We start from the raw sequence: 24,357 nt of genomic DNA, 5'->3' as shown, positions 1-24,357 counted from the left end.
GATTGAACCAGTGTCCCCTGCATTGGCAGGTGGATTCTTAACCACTGTGCCACCAGGGAAGTCTCAGTCCTGTGCATTTTTACATTAATTAATTGACTGATTGATTGCCGCACCGGCTCTCAGTTCCCCGACCAGGGATAGAACCTGGGCCACAGCAGTGAAAGCCTGGAATCCTAACCACTAGGCCACCAAGGAATTCCCTATTTATTTTTGACTCATTGGTTATTCTTAGCAGATTTTGCCTTGGGTCATCCTTCTAGTTCCTCCTTCTCTGGACTATCCTGGATGCCTACATGATGTCAGGTTCCTATTGCTGGCACTCAGGTTGAGCTAACATACTTATTCCCCAATAAGAGAATTGCTTTTGAAAGTGGTATCCTAATATATCCCCCACCTCTAGTTTCTCATCTTACAACCATCCTACATACCAAGGCCAGAGCATTTCCCTAAAACATAGGGTTACTCATGTGTTTTTCCTGTTCATATATCTCTCATGACTCTCCACAGCTTAAATAATAAATTCAGAGTTCAGGATGGCATTCCAAGACTTCCCACCTTGGTCTCATTGTGCTTTCCCAGCTTTATCTCCCACTAAACAATTAGAAAACCTACCCTCCAGCCCCATTAGATGACTAGTCAGTTTCCAAACTCAGCCCACATTTTCCTTTCTCTATGCTGTAGGTCATGCTGTTCCCTCTTTCTCAAATGCCCTTTTCTCTAATTTTCAACTTTTGGGATACTACTTAAAGGTCCAGCTTTTCCATGAAACTTCCCCTATTCTCTTCCTCCTATATGCTTCTGTAACATTCTTTTGCAGTTAAATGTATACTTACTTGTCAGTTGCCTTGACTACATCCTAAGCCCGTTGAGATCATTCATAGTGTATGTCACTTATCCTTAGCACCATGCCCTAGATATAGTTACTACTCAATATGTGTTAATATATTATTTAATTAAAATTATATGTATAAGTTCTAATATACTAGCTAAAATAAAATCTAATTACTTTACAGTTTTAATAATCGAAAATAGTATAAAAGGGAAAAAAGCAATCTTTTAATAACAGTTATATATTATCACAGGGCTGTGCCTGTGATGGAAAAGATTTATTCTGTAGATTTAGGATCAAGCTTGGCCCTGTGTGTCTTTGAATTTGGCCACTATCAAAGCCAAGGCTTTGAGGCATTTTGATGGTGTAAAGCAACAACATGGTGAGGGATTAAAGGATGGAAATTTTGATGCAAATCAGGGTTGGTTCATAGAGTTTAGAGGCAGGTCTGCCCTTGTATAATGTCAGGGTGTGAGGTGAAGCTGCTAGTACTGATGAGACGGCAGCTCACATTAGCCTTTCTGTTTTGAAGGCAGCAGAAAGCCAATGATACAGGGCTACTTGACAAAATAAATAAATACAATAAAAGTAGCAGCAAAATAGATATCCTAGAATCTAGTTTTCAATTAATCATCCAATGATGAAAAGTCTTTCCCAAAAATTTTCTTAAAAATTCATGTACAAATCTCAAAGAAGACCTCCTGAATGAATCTGATGTACATTTTAGCTTCTAAAATGTTATAATGGAACACTTGAAAGTAAAGACCTATATATTCTCTGCTACTGTATTAGTTAAAACACAATTTAATGTAATTGGTTTCTGGGTTTCTCTGTTGAATTCATTTATGTAAACTTCTAAGAGTTATTCTGGTACATAATGTATACTTGATTAAGTATGGTGCTTGTGGTCATTTCCATAAAACATTAGGCCCTGGGTCAGAAATAAATTCTTCTGTTATATCACTGTATAGGAAAATCAAACCCCAGATCTCCTGGTTTTGCCAGGAAAGGAGGGGCAAGGTTGGTGTTTGTGTGAAAATGTCAACTCTTTGGAATTTTAAGTAGGTATATGTCACTGTGTGTATAACAGGGGAGGTGGCTTAAACAACTGATCTGTATTTGCATCCAAGAAAAAAATAGGTAATAATGAACAAATAAAAACTGATGTGGGATGCTTGAACCTTGAAAGTATTATTCTCAGAGAAAGAAGCCAGTCACAAAACGCCATATATTGTATGACTTTATTTATGTGAAATGTCCAGAATAGGCAAATCTACAGAGACATAAAGTAAATTAGTGGTTGCCTTGGGCTGGGGGTTGAGGTGGGGGTCTGAGGAGTGGTTTGGGAGGACTGGGGAGGGAAGATGGCTAAGGAAGGGATCCTTTCTGGTGCAATGAAAAAATTCTAAAATTGATTGCAGTGATGGTTGTACAATTCTGGGAATATACTAAAAACCACTGAATTGTACATTTAAAAAGGTGAATTGTATGTTATGTGCATTATATCTCAATAAAGCTGTTAAAATTTATGTGGGAGAATATGTAAAACAAAAATAAACCTATTTCTAAGACTTGCCTAACTACTGATGCCCAGATATGAAAATGTTTTTATTGTTTACAGATGTCAAACATGTATTCCTTAATTTTCATGTAGTTAATTATATTTTGAAAAGGTCAGAAAATAAACACAAACCACAAAGTAAAAGAGACAATCAATTTTAATTGCATAATTGTAGTCTCAATTTTGAACTATACTCATCTTCAAGAGACTGTTTATACTGATTTAAAAAAAAACTCAATTTCATTAAATAGATAGCATCCCTATAACCACCAATGTGTGCTTCTGTGATCCACATAATTTAGCAAGCAATCCGAACGTTTTTCTCTCACTGTTTATTACTACATTTATGTCCTAGTAACTTATAGATTGGACAATTGCCATTTATGATCTGTTAAGCCACTCTTGAAAAGCACTCTGGGGGCTTTGGTTAATGTAGAACAGGAAGTCTGTTCTTTGTTAGAAGCATATTTTCCAGATAAAATTCAAAGGGTTGCTTTTCAGCATACTGTATAAAACCATAGATAGCACAAATCTGGGAATTCTCAGTCTCTAGCAGTCTCAACATTTTCCCCAAAAGGAGGCATTGGCACTATTATCTCTTAGACTGATTTTTGTTGGGCTATGTCTTAGCTACACCAAACCCTGTAATCATCACAACTCAACACATTAACCTTTACATCCAGGTAAGTGACCACTATTGGTCATTACTGTTTCCAGGCCTTTTCTTGTTGTCCACTTTTCTTCTACTGGGACCAATCCTGCTTCTACTCAGAGAGGATTTGAGGAGCAGTATTTCAGTAGTCTGGTGGCTTAGCATCCAGTGGGCCTATTGCTTCCGGTCCTACTTAGATCTCACAGACCAATTGAAGTAACTGGGTCTCTTGGGTGCCATTTTTATTCACCTGTCTCTGCCTTTTCTCGTGGACTTCACCTGACATGCCGATTCATTTAGGCTTGGTGCGCTGCCTTGTTTAGCACTGTTTTTCCAGACCTCTTAAGGGATTGTTCATTTGTTTCTTAATCCCAAACCCCCTGACTGGATTCCTACTATGTACTGCTTGCTTCATTCTCTGCCTAGTGCCTGCCACCAGACTGGATTCTATTCTCTGCCTGCCTGACAGGACATCCATCGTTAGGCTTCCAGAGTTTAGCTGTCTGCCTTCTTGCCTACTGTTACACAACCTTCTGCTTTACCAGTCTTTCCAGACTCTTTCTGTTGGTGACTACAGGAACCTTGTTAGCTTTCCTGTCCTGACCTAATGAGTCTCTTTAGTGTCTGGGTATCAGGCTCCTTGGTCTGGCTCTGCCTGCCAACGACATGTACCTGTTAAGATACTATCTCCCAGTTTACTACTAGGTTTTTATTGCCTTGGGCCAACGTTTTAGTAATTCTTGTTTACTTTTTCATTCCCTTTGTTTCCTGTATGTAATCTGTGGAGAGGAACAGTGTGTTCCTTTAAACATCTCTTGGATTCGTTCCTTTCTCTTTATTTCCTCTGGGGCTACTCTAGCTCCGATCCTCATGACTTTATCCAGCAGGACTCTATCTAGTTTTAGCTAGAGTTCAGCACTGGTGCCTCAAAGGGTCGCCTCAGAGGATAAGAGAGAAGCCAAGCGGTCATGAGGACTGAAATCTCCATTCCCACAGTAACTTCAAACAGGTCAGCTAGATTTGTATCTATTGTACATACTGAGCTTCTGTAAAGGTTTTGTTTGGGGGAAAAAAAATTCTGCACTGAGAGAAAAATAAGTTGGAGAATCAGTGTCCAGTTATTCTGCATACCACTGCTAGACCAGCTCCTTAAAATATTCCTTTATTTTACAACATTCCTGCTAAATATCCTTATCAGTCGCTACTATTATGTCTTATATTTAAATCTGTTTACATACTGGGCAAACGCTATGGGGAGAACCATGTTTCCTACTATTATTCAACATCTATATTCTCACCATTCTACTCAAGCCCCACTGGCCCCTCTACATTATTGGTCAGTATTGTTTCCAGGCCATTCCATATGTTGTCTTTTCCTTACTTCCTTTCTTTGCTTTGGCTATTCAAGTATGATTTCTGCTTCAGCCCTTGGCAGTTCAAGTTCTCCTTGAAAACTTCTTCTTCTATTCTAGGCCTGACAAATCTTACCCCTTCACCACATTATCCTGAATTTTGGGTCAGGACCTCCGAATCAGGCAGCCAATTTGCTCCTACTGTTCCACACATTCGTTTCCTTGTTTGTTTTCTCAAGCAGATTTTATAACTTTGATGGCAAAGAATTTATATTTTACACTCTGTTCCATTACAAGGGTTTGTGTACCACAAATAGCACATTAGTGATTGGTAAATAGGAGAATGGTGTCATTAAAATTAGGTGGAAGGCCAGCTGGTTCACGTGTGAAGTGTTTTAGCACTTTAAGTTTTGACGTGATCAGGAGCCAGCTTTCTCACAATTAAAGAGAAGGCTTCACAATATGAAGACTTTCAGAAAAAAAGAAGAATCCTGCACAAAACTGCCCCTTTTTTGTGACTGGTTTAGTGATTTCAACAACCTCTAAATTTCCCATCACATTAAACTAGCTGGTGAAGCTGTGAGTACTGATAATGAAGCTGTGAAGACCTTTCACTGTGTGATTCTGAAAAGTTGGTTACTCCTCAATTAGATTTTTAATTCTGATGAAAATGGCATCTATTAAAAGTAAATACCCTTGAGGATTCACATTGGGGAAAGAGGAAGCGTGAAGGCTACCAAGCATTGATGGCTGTGATGCTGGGTGCAGATGCCAGTGGAGATTCAACCTCCTGAGTGTTTTTATTAGGATGGTTATTGTTTACATTAGTGCTCTGATTACAAATTTGCATTGGGTTTAAGTGACCTTCCCTAACCACGTTTTCCCCAGGAGCCCTGTTATTTTTAGTGTGCAATTTTGCAGAACAGGAGATTCTTCAGGAAGACATGTATGCCTTTAGAGCAGAACATCTGGTACTTTTTGATTCGCACGACATCTAGTTTGGTGTTGCCCGTGTAGTATGTGCTTAATAAATACTTGTTTATTCTCAGGCAACCTTTAATTCATAAATATTTTTCCATAACCTTGGAGGTGTTTATTTCTTACTTTTGTCTAATCCATGTTGGCTTTAATTTCTCTATTAATGGCCCAGATTATTTAGAGGAGAACACGTAGCAGAAGGGAGACACAGAAAGCCAGGATGAATTGGGACTAACATATGCACACTAATGTGTATAAAACAGATAAATAATGAGAACCTGCTGTATAGCACAGGGAACTCTGCTCCACTCTACCCCAACTGAAAAAATAAAAAGAAACCTCTGGGGTAATGGATGGCTCTAAGATCAGTTTGAAGAAAGAGCCTAGCAGCCTTTTATCTTTCTTTTTTCCCAGGGCTGGCTTTTAATGTTAACCGGGTGCTAAACTCATGAGAGGCCAGAGGGAGAGACTACAAGGTCAGCGGGTCTAACACACACTTTTGAAGTCCCAACTGATGGTAGTAGCCTTCTTCTTTCTGCAGCATCAGAGAAAAGATGTCTCTCCATCCACCGGCCTATTTGTGTGTCCCAGGAAGGTAAAAATAAAGAAATGTAGTGGGATCAGCCCTAGGACTGCACTTGGTGAGGTGCCTGGTTCATAATCAGTGGACAAAGTGTCCTTGCAGGGGACCACTGGCTCCTTTTGTGTGTTAGCTTCCAAGAGAGGCCCTGGTATTTGAAGGAAGGGGGTTGGTTTGTTTGTTTGTAATGACTGTTTACATTAATTGGAACAAAATGCGGAAAAGAAAACAGCCAGAATTAAGATGGGGCTGAGATAACCACAATAAAGTCAAATGTAAGCCATCTCAGGGACAAACTTTCTCACTTTTTGCAGTACAGATTATGCATCTTTTACATGTACCTCTCACTTGACTTCAAATGTAGCTTCACCTGGCTTGAGGATGGTGAAACCCAGCCTTACACTCAAAATAATGTTGATCCATTTTCAAATATTCACACACTCAAAACAGAAGTCACTTGTATTACAACGCCTTCACCGCTTTTAAAACCAGACCAATGAGATCTACAAGTGGGGACCTTCATGATCTGGAAGCTGCTCATCTGTTCTGCTTCTCTTGCCAAGAGCAGCCCCTATCCGTCACCTCCAATTTCTTAACCACAGAGTCTCTGCACATGCTATGGTCATTTCCTTTGCCTGGGATGCTCTTCACTCTCCTTTTTTGCCTTGTAATTGCTCAATACTTTTTTGTTTAATATCCTTCCCGATAGCCAAAAAATTCCACAAGAGCAAGCCACATCCGTCTTGTTCACCACTGGAACCTCAATGCCTAGCAGGGTATCAAACACTTAGTAGGCTGTCAACAAATACTTAGTGTCTTCAGTCAGACCCTTAAGACTCAGCTCAAACATCATCCTCTTTGGTAAGGTGTCCCAGAGTCTCTGGCACTCCGGTGGTGACCCCCCTCATGTGCTCCTTGGGCTCCCTGTTCCTATGTGTTGCAATGAAGCACAGTCATTAACAACTGGCCTCTCCCAGTAGACTAGGAGGTTCTAAAGGGCAGGACTGTGAGCTTCATCCTCCTAACCCACAGCACTCTGGATATCACCTGGTATACTCTAAGGAGCTCAATAAAGATCTACTGGGCAGATTATTAAGCAACATTTGAGCTTGGGGGTTACTCAGCTATGGCTCACACCCACATCTCTCAAACAGGAATTACGTGAAAGCAGTGGATAACCAGGTCACATCTTACTGCAGCAACCACTTCTATGCCATTTTTCAGGAGGGGGGGGCATTTAAGTAATTCAAATCATACGTGAGTGAGTGTGTGTGTGTGTGTGTGTGTGTGTGTGTGTGTAGTGAGCTAAATTCAGAATATACATCAAATTTTAAGTCAAACAGAAACTTCAACAAAGCAAATTTACCTTAGGACTCCTTGCCCATCCTGTCTGGGAGCATGTATTCCCTCTTCTCTGCTGTCCTTGGGTAGTTTACCATCTGCATGATTAAAAAGAAAGTTAATGACAATGGCAAAGCCAGGATTAAGACCGCTTTCAGATGTCTAACATTCTTTTTATTCTACTTTCCAAGTTAATTGCCTCATCACAATCACACCTACAGCATGGTCAAATTTATCCTAATGCACTCTCAAAAAATATGTTCATAAACATATTAGCTTCGGCATAGCAGAAGTTAGGCTGAAGGGGAGAAGGGCAAAAGGGTCATAGCCTGAAGATACCTGAATAACAGGCACATGAGCATGTTTATAGACCTGGTATCTAAATTTACATTTCAGGTAGCTTCTCTAGATTGTATGATGGTGGTTCATTCAAGTTCTGCCCGGCCCCGCTAATGTTCTCAATGTGAACTTTATTTTTAAAGCGGCGTGGGCCTCTTCCTGACAACTGCAGGAGGAAAGATTACGAATACCAGCGGTGCCCTGTTGCTGCTGCTGCACCAAATCACCTAGCATTTGTCTAGAGATTTACATTTTTAACAAAGCTTTGACACACATGATCTTATTCGCTCCCTACAACAACTATAAACCTAAAGTAGCTCAGGAAACTGAAAATAGCACTCAATCCAATTGTTAGCTCTCCATAGGTGCTTTGGCTAAAGAGCCTTACACCTCCTTGGGATTAAGCAGTGGGCGCCTGCTGCTTCTACTACCTGGCAGCCTGGGAATAAAGGAACGACTGTATTTCTTTGGTCGCAACGCAATCATGGCAACAGAAAGCACCCACTTCTTCCACTTTCACCCGTACAGTCTGTCTAGGCAATTAATCAGCGCTCCCCTTGAGGGTTTTCCTACAGGATGCTAGTTGCCTTGCCAATCAACCCCTCCCACGGAGTGGAGCACAACCACACCCCCAGCGAGGCCTCGGCCAGCCGGGAAAGGTGCTCTGGCCTACACGAGTGGAAGCGGAGACTCAGGTAAAACTCACACGTGAATCCTGCCGGGCCTCAGTGTCCCCATCTGTAAAATGGGCTACACCTCCTCTCTCCTGGCTAGTTCCCTCCCATTTCACGCTAGGCCCCTAGGAAGGGAAATCAGTGCTTAACCGCAGCTTAAAGTCCTTTAGTTTGGCAGCTGTCGCCGTGCCGGGCATGCTCAGTAGCCCGGCCGGCTCGGCAGCAGGACTAGGAAGCAGCTTTCCGCGCCCGGGCGGCGGACTGCGGGCACTTTGATGAATCACGTGTGCGGAGGCCCTCTTAAAGAGATAGGCACCTACTTTCCCTCCACCCTAAACACCACCCTGAGGGCGGCGGCGGCGGCGACCGTGGTAATTGCAGCCGCTCGGGGGCAGGGCTTGCCCCAGCGCAGAGTAGTGGCAACGGCTTGTCGCGTCGGGAGCCCCGGGGACGTGAACTCGGCAGACCCACTCTCTCCCCCTCCCAGGAGGAGGTGCTGCCAAATCCACGCGGGGCAGCGGGACCGCCCCGAGGGGCTTCCTCAGTGGAGGAGAGGTGGGGTTCCAGGGCACAGGTGACAGGGCCGGAGAAAGATGGAGCAGCCCGGGGCGGCGGCGGCGTCGGGCGCCGGAGGCTGCGGCGAGGAACCCGGTGGGGGCCGAAGCAACAAGCGGAGCGCGGGGAACCGGGCCGCCAACGAAGAGGAAACGAAAAACAAACCTAAATTGGTGAGTGCTCCCGCAGCCCCCGCCGGCCTTGGGGACAGCGAGAGCCCCGGGATCCTCCTGCCGTTGAACACGGGGGGACCCGGGGCCCCCTCCCAAGGGTGACCGCGACCTCGCTGTACAACTCCGGGAGCCGCTAAAGCAGCGGCCACGCCGAGGCGCGGAGACGGCGTGGGGGCGGAAGAGCACCCCCTTCTTCACTTAACCCCTTTCTCCCTCTTGGCAGCCCGGGAGGCGGTGCGGGAAGGAGAAAGGCCCCACCCCAACTTGGGGAGACCCCGAGTACCGGGTAGGGGCTGTTGTTTGTCTAACTTGTGGGCGCGAACCTTCTTTGCGCGATTCCATTCCCCTCCCACCCTTGTCAGTTGCTGGGTTTTTGCCTCTTAAAGCTTAGGGTTCGGGCAGGGGAGCCTAGCTCTTTTTTTCAGTCCCACTACTTGGGAGCCCACCCACAGACTTACAGAAAAACCCCAAAACAACCAATTAACCAACCGAACAAAAAATTCCCAAAACAACAACAAAAAACACACAACGTAGGCCCCCAGTCTTTCTACTTGACCAGATATCTAAGGAAGAGGCGCCTACATGATTCTTTCCCCCTTGCCTCTCCATGTGCTCTTCCAAGAAACATTTCTTTGGAAGAGTGGGGGGAGCGTGGGAGTTAGAGGCTGGCTGAGGTACCACCAACTGTCGTGTGTGTAATCGTCAGAGTCGGCCAGTACTTCCAGTTAGTTGATTAAGAACGCTCAAAAGCAGTAGGCAGACCGCACAAATCTCCCCGTCCTGAGAGTGTGTGCCCCAGTGGGGAGCAGTCCATTTCCTGCCCCTGACTTCATGTGCAGAGGAATGAAATCTATGGGGCCTGGTATTAGATTGAGAAATACTGGAGTGTCTTCAACTCATCAGTTAAAACGGTTCCTCTTTTTTTTTTTCTCCTTCAGCTTATAGGAAAATGGTTTAATAATAGTGAAACTTAAAAACAGGTCAAATTCTTACAGTATATTGGCCAAAGACTATTTTTGCCAACACTGTCAAATATTAGGCAGACGTTTATCAATAAACTTTCTAATTTGGGTGGCAGAGGGGATATGGTTTTCTAGCACAAATTCAGCAAATACTCTGTCTGAAGGTTCTTCGTTTAGGTCTGGAGCACAAGCCCCATGTTGCATATCTAGTTTTCTGTTTTAACCAGCAACTTGATTATAATAAGGAAGGAGGCAGTGACGTATAACTATAGCCTTTTCTTAGGTATCTGGCCATTTGGTATGTACCTGTTGTGCTTCTCTCCCTTGCCTGCTGTTTGCCTTTCAATTATGAACTGTCCAGATTGGAAAACAGTGACCGAAGTGTTATCGTTGCAGGAAATATGTAGCCTTCCATTATGTGGAAAGGGACCTAGTGGGGTAGAATAAAACAACCAGTCTAAAGTCTCATCAATTCCACCCTAACTTGAGGCAAATTAAGAATTACTTGATGTGTCCTCTTATCCCCACCCCCCCCAAGTATTTACAAGTGAAGGAACTGAGTCACAAGCTCTTTGTGAATTGTCTATACTGGCAGGGGGTTAATGGGATTAATGGGTGTCCCTGTTATAAAACTTAGAAAAGTTTTGCGAGTGTATTACCAAAGTTTAATGTATTTAAAAATCCTGATGTTGAAATTTTATCAGTTTGCGGTAAAAGAGTGATCATGTTTCTTTCTTTCTTTTTTCTTTTTGGATCCAGTACAAAACTGGTTTAAACAGTGATTAAAAGTTTAAGCAAAAGTAAAAGCAAACTGATAGTTTCCACAAAGAGTTTGGTACATCTAGCAAGAGCCTTCCACTTGTAGGATGTGTGAGCTCAAGAAAAAGCACTTATCTCTGTCTGTTAGTAATGACACCTTGATTCTATTCTTCCCATCCTTTTGGTCATTTGTCCTGTTTCATCTTTTATGCTTTGACAAGGTAACTAGAAAGTTATGAGATGGTATCACTTTCAGTTCCTAGCTAACACTATTCGGTGTTGAGTATAGCTTGATATAGTAGAACAAGTATTTGAATCCAAGAGTTTGTGAATATCAATGGGAAATTGCTTTTGTACTCAAAATAATTTTTGAGCCTTACATGATTTTACAAGCAGATATGTCAGAGTTTATAAACATAAATTTAGGAAGACATTTCAGCACATTTAAAGGCAAGAAAGTTGACCAAATAATAAGACTTGGAAAACTTTTAAAGTAAATGCCTTACTCCTTATTTTGAGTTGTCTTATTGAAGTGCTCAACATGTTCTAAGGCCATGTAGAGAGGAGTTCATCTGGGATTCTTAATAAATATTGCTGGTAAAATAAAGCTTTACCTAGACTAAATTTTATTCTTTTGAGTATTATGTTGTTAACCACTGCAGTAGTCCTTAATTGTGTTTGTGTGTGTGTGTAAAGGAGTTGTGGGGGATTGTAAAAGAGAGCCATATGGTAGTAGAAATTATTTGTGTAGGTGATTATGGGGGTTAAGGGTTCTTAAACTGAAGTCATATGAAAAAATTTGAGTGTATGTAGGTACATTCAGTTTTCTGGGCCTCATAGTTTTCATCAGTTTCTCAAAGGCCTATGTCTCCTATAGAAGAATAAGAACTTTTGGGTTACCAGAGAGAGAGTAAAGGAAATGCCGGTTGATTCCACTTGAAGAGACTGGGGAGAGGAGGAGGTCACCGACAAGGGAGAAGGGAAATAACACTGACCACACTAGTGGTAGATATTGAAGATAGTGCGTCTGGGAGTAAGCGGTTAATTACACACATCTATATAGTATTAGCTAAAATGAAAGTTTTTACTGCATACAAAATTTAAATTGATAGCTATGGTATAGTGGATGCGTACAGTATAAGGCTTGTGATTCAGTTGTTTTCATTTAGTTTCTCATTGTTCTGGGAAACTGGAGAAGGAAGGCATGTTTTCTATAGAGAGGAACTACTTTCATTTATATCCTCAACCTTTTGATGGGTATTAGAATTTTTTCAGAGCGACATTTCAGGACTCTTAACGACTTCTGCTTGAGATTAATTAAATCAATTTGACAAAGCTTACTTCCATTTTCTTCATCTGTGCATCCTCATAATGACCCTTTTATTTTGGTTCTTTTTAATGAAGGCAACCTTGTTTTGGACTCATCACAGTTTGGATAATGCCTTAGTAGTAGAGCTTTGTATTTTATGTAACTATCTGGTTAGGCCCAGATTGTAGCATGTCATCAAACAGCATGAATCTTAATTAGTAATTTGATGTCAACCATGGAATGTATTTTGTCAACTCAAGTAGTACAGAGAGCTCTAGAAGTGTCATGAAGGGGACATCCTAAATCCCACGTTTTTAAGGCAGTGACTTAACCATTAATAGAGGCTAGTGTTAAGGTAGAACCAGCAGTCCTCACACACATACCATGGTGTAGAGTGGCTTAACATTCTTTGATGTTTTTGCATTTTGACTTTGTGTTTCTGTATAATTCCTGAAGGCTTTGGTTTAGATAGTAGAGTCACATTAGTAACTTGAAATAACAGAAGTTAATGTTCTAGTTCTTACATAACTTCCTGAGTATTTGGTTATTTGTTTTTAGTTGGATAAATCATGTTTTGATTTTAATTGATAAAGGCTGAGCACAGTGTGTTCCTGTATGACACACACTTACTGAGCACGTACTACGTTCTAGGCATTATTCCGAAGATTGGTGATACAAAGGTGCCATTGTCTAGCGAGGGAGACAGGGAAGTTAATTATTGACTACAGAGTGGTGTGATAAGGAACAATGGGAATATGTATTAGCAGGGTGATAATAGAAACGTGGAGAGGCATCTGAATCTAATTGGATGCTCGAGTGTGGTAAGGAAAGGCTTACCATAGTAGGTGACATTTGCACCAAGGCTTGAAGAATAAGGCATTAATTGAAGAAGGGGAGGGAAAGGCATTTAAGAGTGAAAGAACAACAAATACAAAGGTAGAGAGACGTGGTAGCATGTCCAGTAAAGAAGCTGTGGATAGATGTTAGTGGCTGAAACAAAGGTTCCACATGGTAGACCCGTTAGAAAAGAGAGTGAGTCCAGTTCATGATGGGTATTTGTATCCGTGTTAGAGTTTCAGCTTCTTTCTGAAAGCCATACTAAGTCATTGAAAAAATGCTAAGGAGGAGACTGAGCTGATCAGAATTGTGTTTCAGAAAGAAACTTAATACAATGGAGAATTTCTTGGACAAGGATGTCAGAATGGAGGCAGGAAGACCAGTTAGGAGGAGCAGAATGGCATAAGAGTTTGATGTTTAGGGTTAGAGACCTAGATTCTAATTGCAGTGCATCCATTCATCCATTTCCTAGCTCATCCATTTACTCGGCATATTTCTCTACATCTCGGTTTCCTCCTGCCGATCCATTGCCTCTCCTTCCTGCTACCCACCCTGAACATCTTCACCAAATTGGAAATGTCCACCATATTTCTCCTTTATAAATCTAACCCGCCTCTCACAGTCCAGCTGGTGCCTCATAATTCTCTCATTCTTCCATTAAACTTCAGCTTACTGAAGGCTCTTCCTTATTCTGAATTCCTATCGTGGGTCTGAATGTTATATGCTGATCTCATACCTCCAAAAGATTTTAAAGTGCTTCTGGGCAAGGGTCCTGCTTTATGCCTATTCTTGAAAACCTTGCAGACCGGTGCTGGTGTGCAGAGCTACTCAACAAATGATTATTAGCTGGGGATTCTTTCCCTATAGGCCACACATTTTGAGAGTGTAAATTGTTGAAAAGAGGCTTTTTGAAAAAGAAATGTGCCATTTTTTCTCTTAGAATATATGCTCCATCAAATGAACCTATCTGTACATTCTTCTGTGTCCTTTCTCTAATTTTGAAAGTCGAGAAACTTCTTGGCTGGACGATCTCATCCCTTACTGCCTCGTTTGTTTGGTTGGGTTCTTGTGATGTCACAGCCTGAACTTCCGTGTGGGGAACCAGTATCAAAAAAAAAAAAAAAAGGTACAAATCAAAGTATTTACAGAACAGAAATAGAGCCAGAGATGTAGAAAACAAACTTATGGCTACCATAGAAGAAAGGGGGAAGTTGGGGAAGGCGGGATAAATTGGGAGATAGAGATTGACATATACACAGTATTATATATAAAATAGATAACTAATAAGAACCTACTGTATAGCACGGGGAACTCTTCTCAATACTCTGTAATGACCTATATGGGACAAGAATCTAAAGAAGAGTGGATATATGTATATGTATAACTGACACTTTGCTGTACAGTAGAAACTAACACAACCTTGCAAATCAACTATACTCCCATAAAAATTTTTAAAAAAACAACTGATGATGACCCAAGTAATATTTTATTGGTATTAATAGGCGATATCAGATTATTGGCTAAAGAATACTGAATGGAGGACCAAAGGACCTGGGTTCCAGTATTTATTCTATCTTTTAGTTGCTTGTGATCTCTGATGAGCTGTTTAATACCAGAGGTTTGAGCCCTTGATTAACATCTGCCAGTCAGCGATAAACGCTTCCCTGATTTGCTTTACAAGGTGGTTTAGATAAAACACAGTAATGAATGAGAAAGCATATGGGAAATTCTATATTGCTATGCAAATATAGAGCATTATTGTTAACCCCTTGCATTACCTGAATCAAATGTATTGTGGTTGGATAGTTTAATGGCTTTCTTGCAATTTGATAGTTCTAAGATTATTATTGTATGAAGTGCCATAATATGGCTGCATGCTGATTGATTGCTTATTCTCTCTCCAATTCCATTTGTCCATTTGAAAGATTATACATTCTGTCCTTCTGCTAATAATTCTTTGTGTTTAATGAATACAAGATGTGAGTTTAACTTTTATTTTTCACTGTAATTTTTTTAAAAAAGAATCAGGCTATCCTTTTCTTTCCATGTATCAATTTGAGGCATTTAAAATTTCTGTTAAGAAAGCTTCACTAGATACCTATGACAATTCTGTCTTGTCAGGCAGCTTACTGCTGTTGTACAAATAAGAAAACTGAGTCACTGATGTGTTAAGGAGTCTGACCTAGAGATAAGTTTAAAAGCTCTCAGTTCTCTTGTCAAAGTTAGCTATAGCACTGAGTCATTATGCTTCAGGCACTCTGAAAGTGAAAAATTATTCAATCTCTTTTTTTGTTCCTTTTTGGAACAATTATCATTGTAATCCACCTAGATTTCACTCTGAGTGTCAAGAGCTCTGGCAATAGCAACATGTCATTGAAGTAAAATCATATTCTTTTCCAACCTGGTCTCAAAGAACACTGTAAATAACAGGATGCTCTGAAAATAGTACATACATAATATATGCTAATTTACATGAATAAGCACATTTGACTAAATAGCACTGGATATCAGTAGCACCATCGGGATGATTATTGAAGACCCAACTTTCTCCTGGTCCTATATTCCGTCTGCCATGCAGAAGAGACCAATTCCTTCTGTCAGATTTTGGCTGTTTGATATTTTCTTTTGTCTCATGACTGAAGAAACTAAGATGATGGACAGATGACTTGAAATACAGTTATATACTTGATATCCAAGTGGGCATCTTGTAGAAGATACTCAAGTGGAAGACAGCTCAAAAATGATGCATGTAAAGGGAGGCTGAGATACATTTTCACATAGCTATTTATTATGAATGTAGTAGAAATAAATCAATTCACACTAATTTAAAACTTATTTACCTGATCAGGCTGAATCCGTTTCAGTCTAAATGATTTACTTGGGCTGTAGCTTGAACAGACATTCAGCTGAATCCTGATCCTTGCTTGCTTTATGTGAGGTGGCCTGGGGAAAAGGGTATTGGTGCCTTTCTCATGAAAGAATGTAGAAAGCAAAATCTTACTAATCACCACTTACACAGGCTTTGGTTTAATGAAGGTTTTGCTGTATTGCTTTAGCGAGAGTCAGCTACACTGCTACCAGATACAGAACAGCAAATCGGCCTCCAGTCTCTCCGTCTGCTAGGGCTCTATGTCGTGGTGCCTAGTGCAAGTGAGAAGTTTCTCAGCTGGCTATTCAGGCAGGCCTAGGTAGGAATCTACGACTTCATTAGGAATGAATGATTTCACAAACGTTATTGATTCAATCACCTGGCAATTCTGGTGTTCGTCCAAGGGAGAAAAGATGTTGGGTAAAATCCTTAAAAAAAAACCTCTATTTGTTCTTCTGTGATAGATATCCACATGCTTTTGTAAAGATCTGCTCAAAATTATGAGGAATTTTTCTCTACCTTTAATTTGTTGGTCTTTCCCCTAGCTAAAAGTATCAATAAAAGAGCTAAAATAGAGTTTTCACTTTAGTTGTAATATGGGCTAGTTAATAAGGCTTTTTAAATAAAAGGTATGAAAAATTTCAACATACTAAAAAGTAAAGAGGATAGTATAATGAACCACCATTGGGTATTATACCATTAACTATGTATAGTAGTTATTTTGATTTTCAACATTTGCTTCATCCTTCCTTTATTTTTTTCCGTGCTAAAGTACTTTAATGCAAATCCCAGATATCGTCATTTTACTCCTGCGTACTTCAGTGTGCATCTCTGTAAAAATTACTGACTTTGTCACATCTTTAAAAATTAACATATTCCTTGGTATCATCTAACACTCAATTCATAATCAAATATCCCCAGTTGCCTCAAAAAACAGATTTTTAATCTCATGTGTGCCTAATTAATGTACATGTCATCGAACTCTTTAAACAAGTACAGCTTTAAATTAATGGTAAAATGTCGTTCAAAGTTGCTCCACATAAAGTGCTATCGTAAAGTATCAGCTCCAGTTAAGTTCACTTGTGTCTTTAATTCTGTAGAACTATCTGGAAAGTTTGACTGTACAAGTGTGGAGAGGCTCCTTAGAACAGCTACTATGTGTTGAGAAAAGAGACCAAATTAAGACTTTTGGCTCCACTCACTAATTGGGTAATCACTCATTCTTCATTTTGCAATTTGTGGAGTGGGGTTATATGCAAGAATTTCCCTCCCAGGGAAATTGTAGACAGTTGGGCAAAGGACCGTCTTCTTGAGTTCTGTCAGTAAAGGGTTCATGTAATTCTTTGATACACACGCATATAACTAAGTTTATGTTACTAGCTCTAGTTTCAATTTCCATACACAGGCCAATTTGGTGCTTGAAGTGTCTGTCTTTGTTTTTTAGCCTTTTTAATATACTTTAAGTTGCCGCATATGGATAATTGGGTGAGCAAAGGTTTACAAAGAAGTCTGAACTATTAAGTTTCCTTATTTAGACATTTGTGGGGTTAAAATTGAAAAACCAGGCTACACTAATGAGGTGATAGAGCTGGGGATGGGTGGAGTGGGTAAGTTTGAGAAATCGACGGGCAAAAGGCCTACACTCCACACAGATTTACTAAAGAAATTGTGTAACCACTACTTTCCAGACAGCAATTTAGTGCTGTTATTGTGCTGCGTGGCAATAGGCATATAATTTCTTGAGCTTTGCGGACTCAGGTAGCTTTAGGCTGGCAACCCATCTCCACCCTGCAACTTCTAAGCTAACCATTTACTGACCCAATCAGGTGGGTGATTTTTCCTCAAAACAGGAGATGAGTGATAATTGTTGGGGCTGGACAGGTGGCATTTTTCACCTTTCGTTTTGGTCGAGGGAGGGACAACTCTGGAGGTGGTGTTTTATGTGCTTCAAGATCAATCACTGATAAAATCTCAAAGGCTTAACAGCATATTATGCTGGCTGAAGCTGCTTAAGGAAGATTCTATGTGGAGAAAGCAAGACCTTGTGTAGACTGCACACTGACATTTTGAACTTAAACATGTAATCGAGACCAGGGCCGCTGTGTATGGTTGGGCCCCGCTCATGGGTGTGAGACCACAGAGGTCACATCACTTACCAAATCATTTGCCTATTCACAGGACTGTGACTTCCGGGGACCACTTTTCCTATTTCACACAGAGGTGCCATACGGGCTAGCTACTGCAGTTAAGACCAGTTGGATTTTATTCTCACACCAGATGAGAAATTCAGCAAGGCACAGAACTTAGTTTAATGTCTCATTTATCATAGGTGTTTTCCATTTGTCATTGATTCGGAGAAAACAGTATAAGGTGTCCATGTATGTACTATGTTGTCCTAAACCTGCTTGTGAATGATTGCAGCCCTCAAATGTAGAGAGCTGTGTCTTTGAAGATCTAGGCTACAGGTTCAATACGTTGATTACTTTCTCTGACCTAAGGCTCCTCCCTTTCTGCCCTCCTCCTAGTCATTTTCTTGACTTTCTTGTCCTGCAGTGCTTCACATGGTTACAGATTGTACAGGTAAGACTGCATTTTTTTGAAGTTTGTGTCATAACTCCAATTTCTCTTCACTTACATTGCCCACGATTCAAGGCAAGAACTTATGGAAAGTTAAGATGGGTTAAAATAAATTTGGCAGAAGCATTTCCTCTAATAATATGCTCTGCAGTCTAATACCTTGCATTACAAAATCAATGTGTTCCAGAAGAGTCAGTGTGTACACAGAACGTTTGTGAGTAGAAATAATCTTTTCTTGGGCTGACCTCACAGCTTGTTTTTCATTGGCAGTGCATTAGCTTGCATTTTTCTCCCCCTTTGGTTGAGTAGCTAATGGTCTTTAAACAAGCTATTAAAGGGAAGAATAATCTTACAATGCAAAAAAATAAAAGTAGCCTGGATTTTATCCATGCTGGTGGTTTGGCTTTTCATGTATTTGTTTTACTAAAGCAGGGCTAACTCATGTTCTCTGATCTCTGAATTCTCAGGCTTGCTGCGTATATCCTATGCTTGCTTCATCAGACCGTTTTCAGATGGTCTTGTGAATTTCTGAGAGCTCCAAATCCTCCATTTTTATATAAGCCGAGTAGGTCTGAGACCAAATACGAAGCTTTAAGTGGCCATATCTCTGTGTAAAATGGAATTGAGGCATTAGCTATACCTTAAAGTAGGAATTGTGCAGGGCTCCATGCTCTTTCTACCAGCTCTGTTGTAGCTAATTGTGGATCAGAATGTTACATTACAAACCCCTGCTTTCAGCCCTCCCTTTAAGTAATCTATTATCACTTGCATGTTTCCAACCCTGAAGATCATCACCATCATTTTCACTTGTTTCTGCATATATTATTAATGGTGTATCCTATGGCATTACAAAATCAGCAGTAACATACAGACGGGTGGCCAATGGATAGGAAATCAATGACTGAATGTGAAAGATTTATTTAAAAGCATTTCCTATCTACACCTGTCATCAACCATGTTGCCATAAACTAGTAGAAACTTCATTTTGATCTTAGTACCACTGCTTCGTGTTTTCAAGGTGCATCTTATTTTATAGAATCATGCTATACAGAGTTGAAATAAGCTAAATAGGATATCTAACTGATCCTATTAAGTTGTATTTTTTTAAGAGTTTCTTGGCAATTTAAAAAGGTTATATAGAGAGTAAGCTAACTACTTCTTAAAATGTAACGCTGGGCAAGTCACTTATCTCTTTTCTCTCTGGGTATCAGTTTATACTGTAAAATAAGGGAGTTGAAATAAAGTCTTCAAGGTTCCATTCAGCTCTGACATTCTGGGAGTCAAAGGTTATTGAGAGCTGTAATGAATCTGCCCTAACATAAATACATGACATCTGGGTTCTAGTTAGAAAAAAAGTTGGCAGTCATGAAAGATGACTGTTTAAGGCTGAATGCTAAGGATGAAAATACAAGTTAACTTTACTGTCTTGTTTCTGGAGTCTGAGTTAGCCTAGTTCAGTGAAGGTAACGTCAACATGGTTTTAACCATGCATTGTGTGCAGGGCCCTGCTGGCTCTCCTCTGGGTCATCCTCATCCTTGGGTGGTAGCCTTGGTTCACTGACCAAGCGCAGTACTCAAGCCTGCCCAGAGCTGATTCTCAGTAACCAGTAAGATCATACGTGCCAGCTGTTACCCTAAGTACCTTGCATGTATTGGGTTGGCTAAAAAGTGCCTTCAGTTTTTAAGTAAAAATAAAAGACACATTTTTCATTTTTACCAAGAACTTTATTGAACAACGTATTCACGCTTTTGTTCCACTACTTTCTGCCATTTTTCAGGCAACTTCATAATTCCATCTTCCCAAAACTTTTAATCTTTTTGAGCAGAGAACTGTTCCAGGAACCTTTTACAGTCTTCCAGGGAATTGAAAGTTTTTCCCTTAAGAGAATTTTGTAAAGAACGAAATAAATGGAAATCCGAAGGTACAATGTCTGGCGAATACGGCGGATGAATCAGAACTTCCCAGCCAAGCTGTAACAGTTTTTGCCTGGTCATCAAAGAAACATGCAGTCTGGCGTTACCCTGATGGATGATTATGTGTTTTCTGTTGACTAATTCTGGACGCTTTTCGTCAAGTGCTGCTTTCAGTTGGTCTAATTGGGAGCAGTACTTGTTCTAATTAATCGTTTGGTTTTCTGGAAGGAGCTCATTAATCGAGGACTCCCTTCCAATCCCACCATATACACGTCACCTTCTTTGGATGAAGACCGGCCTTTGGTGTGGTTGGTGGTGGTTCATTTCACTTGCCCCATGATCTTTTCCATTCCACGTTATTGTACAGTATCCACTTTCCATCGCCCGTCACAATTTGTTTTAAAAACAACGTTTTCATTACGTTTAAGTAGAGAATTGCATGAGGAAATACAGTCAAGGAGGTTTTTTTTCCTTAACTTCTGTGGAACCCAAACATCAAAGCTATTCACATAACCAAGCTGGTGCAAATGATTTTCAGTGCCTGATTTGGATATTTTGAGTATGATGGCTATCTCCCACGTGGTATAACGTTGATTGTTCTCAATTAATGTCTCGATTTGATCGCTATCAACTTCAACTGGTCTACCTGACCGTGGAGCATTGTCCAATGAGAAATCTCCAGAATGAAACTTCGCAAACCACTTTTGACATGTTCGATCATTCACAGCACCTTCTCCATACACTGCATAAATCGTTTTTTGCATTTCAGTTGTGTTTTTATCTTTCTTGAAATAATAAAGCATAATGCTGAAAATGTTGCTTTTTTTCTTCCATCTTTAATACTAAAATGGCTACACAAAAATTCACCAATTTTAATGTCTTTTTTTTAAATGCATGCTGATATGACAGCTGTCATGTACAATCTAACAGAATTATTTTGAATGAAGTTAAAGACAACTAAGTGCTACTAGAGCCATCTTACAGGAAAAACCGAATAAACCTTTTGGCCAACCCAATAATTGTCAAGACCCGTGCAGGGTCTGGAGTTTTATCCTGCTTACCGATCTGTTGCTGTTTCCCGGATGATTACAGAGGACTCAAGACTCCTGGGTCAGCGACAAAAGATGTTTTCTTATTCATTACAAAACCAGTAACCAGAATGTCAGCATGACATGCTGGTTCACTACAGTCCTAAGTCCCATGAGGTAGCCCAGGACGGATGCCTACCCAGGCAGTCAGTTGCACTGCAGGAGAGGAACACTGAGCTTGGTGGACGTCCCACTTTTTTTTTTTGCGTTACGCGGGCCTCTCACTGTTGTGGCCTCTCCTGTTGCGGAGCGCAGGCTCCGGACGCACAGCCTCAGCGGCCATGGCTCAACGGGCCCAGCCGCTCTGCGGCATGTGGGATCCTCCCGGACCGGGGCATGAACCCGTATCCCTTGCATCGGGAGGTGGACTCTCAACCACTGCGCCACCAGGGAAGCCCGACTTGCCACTTTTATGGTAAGCAGGAGCAAGCCTGCTCTTTGGGGAGGGTTGATATTAGTACCTCATCATCTCGGTCACTTGCTACAAACACAACCTTGGGAAATGGCCTGGCTGAAGTGTTGTTGGGCCTTTCAGCCTTGGCAAACCCAGCAAGAATGTGCAGGGATGCTTGGGTATTGATGGTGGATATCCTCCCACCATCAATAGTAATTCATTTGATCCTCACAACAGTTTTTTTTTTTTTACCTCTTTATTGGAGTATAATTGCTTAACAATGGTGTGCTAGTTTCTGCTTTATAACAAAGTGAATCAGTTATACATATACATATGTTCCCATCTCTCTTCCCTCTTGCGTCTCCCTCCCTCCCACCCGCCCTATCCCACCCCTCCAGGCGGTCACAAAGCACCGAGCTGATCTCCCTGTGCTATGCGGCTGCTTCCCACTAGCTATCTACCTTACGTTTGTTAGTGTGTATATGTCCATGCTTCTCTCTCGCCCTGTCACAGCTCACCCTTCCCCCTCCCCATATCCTCAAGTCCGTTCTCCAGTAGGTCTGTGTCTTTATTCCTGTCTTACTCCTAGGTTCTTCGTGACATTTTTTTTTCTTAAATTCCATATATAGGTGTTAGCATATGGTATTTATCTTTCTCTTTCTGACTTACTTCACTCTGTATGACAGACTCTAGGTCCATCCATCTCATTACAAATAGCTCAATTTCGTTTCTTTTTATGGCTGAGTAATATTCCATTATATATATATATATGTGCCACATCTTCTTTATCCATTCATCTGATAGTGAACACTTAGGTTGTTTCCATCTCCTGGTTATTGTAAATAGAGCTGCAATGAACATTTTGGTATATGACTCTTTTTGAATTATGGTTTTCTCAGGGTATATGCCCAGTAGTGGGATTGCTGGGTCATATGGTAGTTCTATTTGTAGTTTTTTAAGGAACCTCCATACTGTTCTCCACAGTGGCTGTATCAATTTACATTCCCATCAACAGTGCAAGAGGGTTCCCTTTTCTCCACACCCTCTCCAGCATTTATTGTTTCTGGATTTGTTGATGATGGCCATTCTGACTGGTGTGAGATGATATCTCATTGTAGTTTTGAGTTTCATTTCTCTAATGATTAATGATGTCGAGCATTCTTTCATGTGTTTGTTGGCAGTCTGTATATCGTCTTTGGACAAATGTCTATTTAGGTCTTCTGCCCATTTTTGGATTGGGTTGTTTGTTTTTTTGTTATTGAGCTGCATGAGCTGCTTGTAAATTTTGGAGATTAATCCTTTGTCAGTTGCTTCATTTGCAAATATTTTCTCCTATTCTGTGGGTTGTCTTTTGGTCTTGTTTATGGTTTCCTTTGCTGTGCAAAAGCTTTTAAGTTTCATTAGGTCCCATTTGTTTATTTTTGTTTTTATTTCCATTTCTCTAGGAGGTGGGTCAGAAAGGATCTTGCTGTGATTTATGTCATAGAGTGTTCTGCCTATGTTTTCCTCTAAGAGTTTGATAGTTTCTGGCCTTACATTTAGGTCTTTAATCCATTTTGAGCTTATTTTTGTGTATGGTGTTAGGGAGTGATCTAATCTCATACTTTTACATGTACCTGTCCAGTTTTCCCAGCACCACTTAATGAAGAGGCTGTCCTTTCTGCACTGTACATTCCTGCCTCCTTTATCAAAGATAAGGTGACCATATGTGTGTGGGTTTATCCCTGGGCTTTCTATCCTGTTCCATTGATCTATGTTTCTGTTTTTGTGCCAGTACCATACTGTCTTGATTACTGTAGCTTTGTAGTATAGTCTGAAGTCAGGGAGCCTGATTCCTCCAGCTCTGTTTTTCGTTCTCAAGATTGCTTTGGCTATTCGGGGTCTTTTGTGTTTCCGTACAAATTGTGAAATTTTTTGTTCTAGTTCTGTGAAAAATGCCAGTGGTAGTTTGATAGCGATTGCATTGAATCTGTAGATTGCTTTGGGTAGTAGAGTCATTTTCACAATGTTGATTCTTCCAATCCAAGAACATGGTATATCTCTCCATCTATTTGTATCATCTTTAATTTCTTTCATCAGTGTCTTATAATTTTCTGCATACAGGTCTTTTGTCTCCTCAGGTAGGTTTATTCCTAGAGATTTTATTCTTTTTGTTGCAATGGTAAGTGGGAGTGTTTTCTTGATTTCACTTTCAGATTTTTCATCATTAGTGTATAGGAATGCCAGAGATTTCTGTGCATTAATTTTGTATCCTGCTACTTTACCAGATTCCTTGATTGGCTCTAGTAGTTTTCTGGTAGCATCTTTAGGATTCTCTATGTAAACAGTGACAGCTTTACTTCTTCTTTTCCGATTTGGATTCCTTTTATTTCCTTTTCTTCTCTGATTGCTGTGGCTAAAACTTCCAAAACTGTGTTGAATAAGAGTGGTGAGAGTGGGCAACCTTGTCTTGTTCCTGACCTTAGTGGAAATGGTTTCAGTTTTTCACCATTGAGGACGCCGTTGGCTGTGGGTTTGTCATATATGGCCTTTATTATATTGAGGAAAGTTCCCTCTGTTCCTACTTTCTGCAGGGTTTTTATTGTAAATGGGTGTTGAATTTTGTCAAACGCTT

At 40.6% G+C, this 24,357-nt stretch overlaps 1 protein-coding gene and 1 long non-coding RNA gene across 5 annotated transcripts in view; one reads left to right on the top strand and one right to left on the bottom strand.

Annotated features, from left to right (window-relative positions):
- LOC111178251 (uncharacterized) overlaps positions 1–8,634 on the bottom strand; it is a 69,877-nt gene extending 61,243 nt beyond the window's left edge. For both annotated transcript variants that reach the window (XR_016391322.1, XR_004023131.2), the window contains exons 1-2: positions 8,339–8,634; positions 7,319–7,391 (exon numbers count right to left, since the gene is read on the bottom strand). This is a non-coding gene — a long non-coding RNA (uncharacterized LOC111178251). The remainder of the gene's footprint in view (positions 1–7,318; positions 7,392–8,338) is intronic.
- Positions 8,635–8,702: 68 nt separating this feature from the next.
- The window catches only part of DIAPH2 (diaphanous related formin 2), an 887,827-nt gene continuing 872,172 nt past the window's right edge, over positions 8,703–24,357 (top strand). For 2 of the 3 annotated variants that reach the window (XM_089904292.1, XM_089904291.1), the window contains exon 1: positions 8,704–9,034. In XM_089904292.1, the coding sequence (XP_089760418.1) occupies positions 8,900–9,034 (135 nt within the window). In that variant the 5' untranslated portion in view covers positions 8,704–8,899. Of the gene's footprint in view, positions 9,035–24,357 lie in introns of all 3 variants that reach the window. The other variant, XM_022580795.3, reaches the window with a different exon arrangement.

This window comes from Delphinapterus leucas, chromosome X (genome assembly GCF_059928025.1).
Source record: "Delphinapterus leucas isolate spDelLeu-1000000601 "Yukka" chromosome X, BTC_Dleu_Yukka2, whole genome shotgun sequence".
NCBI lineage: Eukaryota > Metazoa > Chordata > Mammalia > Artiodactyla > Monodontidae > Delphinapterus > Delphinapterus leucas.
This window is presented reverse-complemented; position numbering and strand designations above follow the sequence as displayed.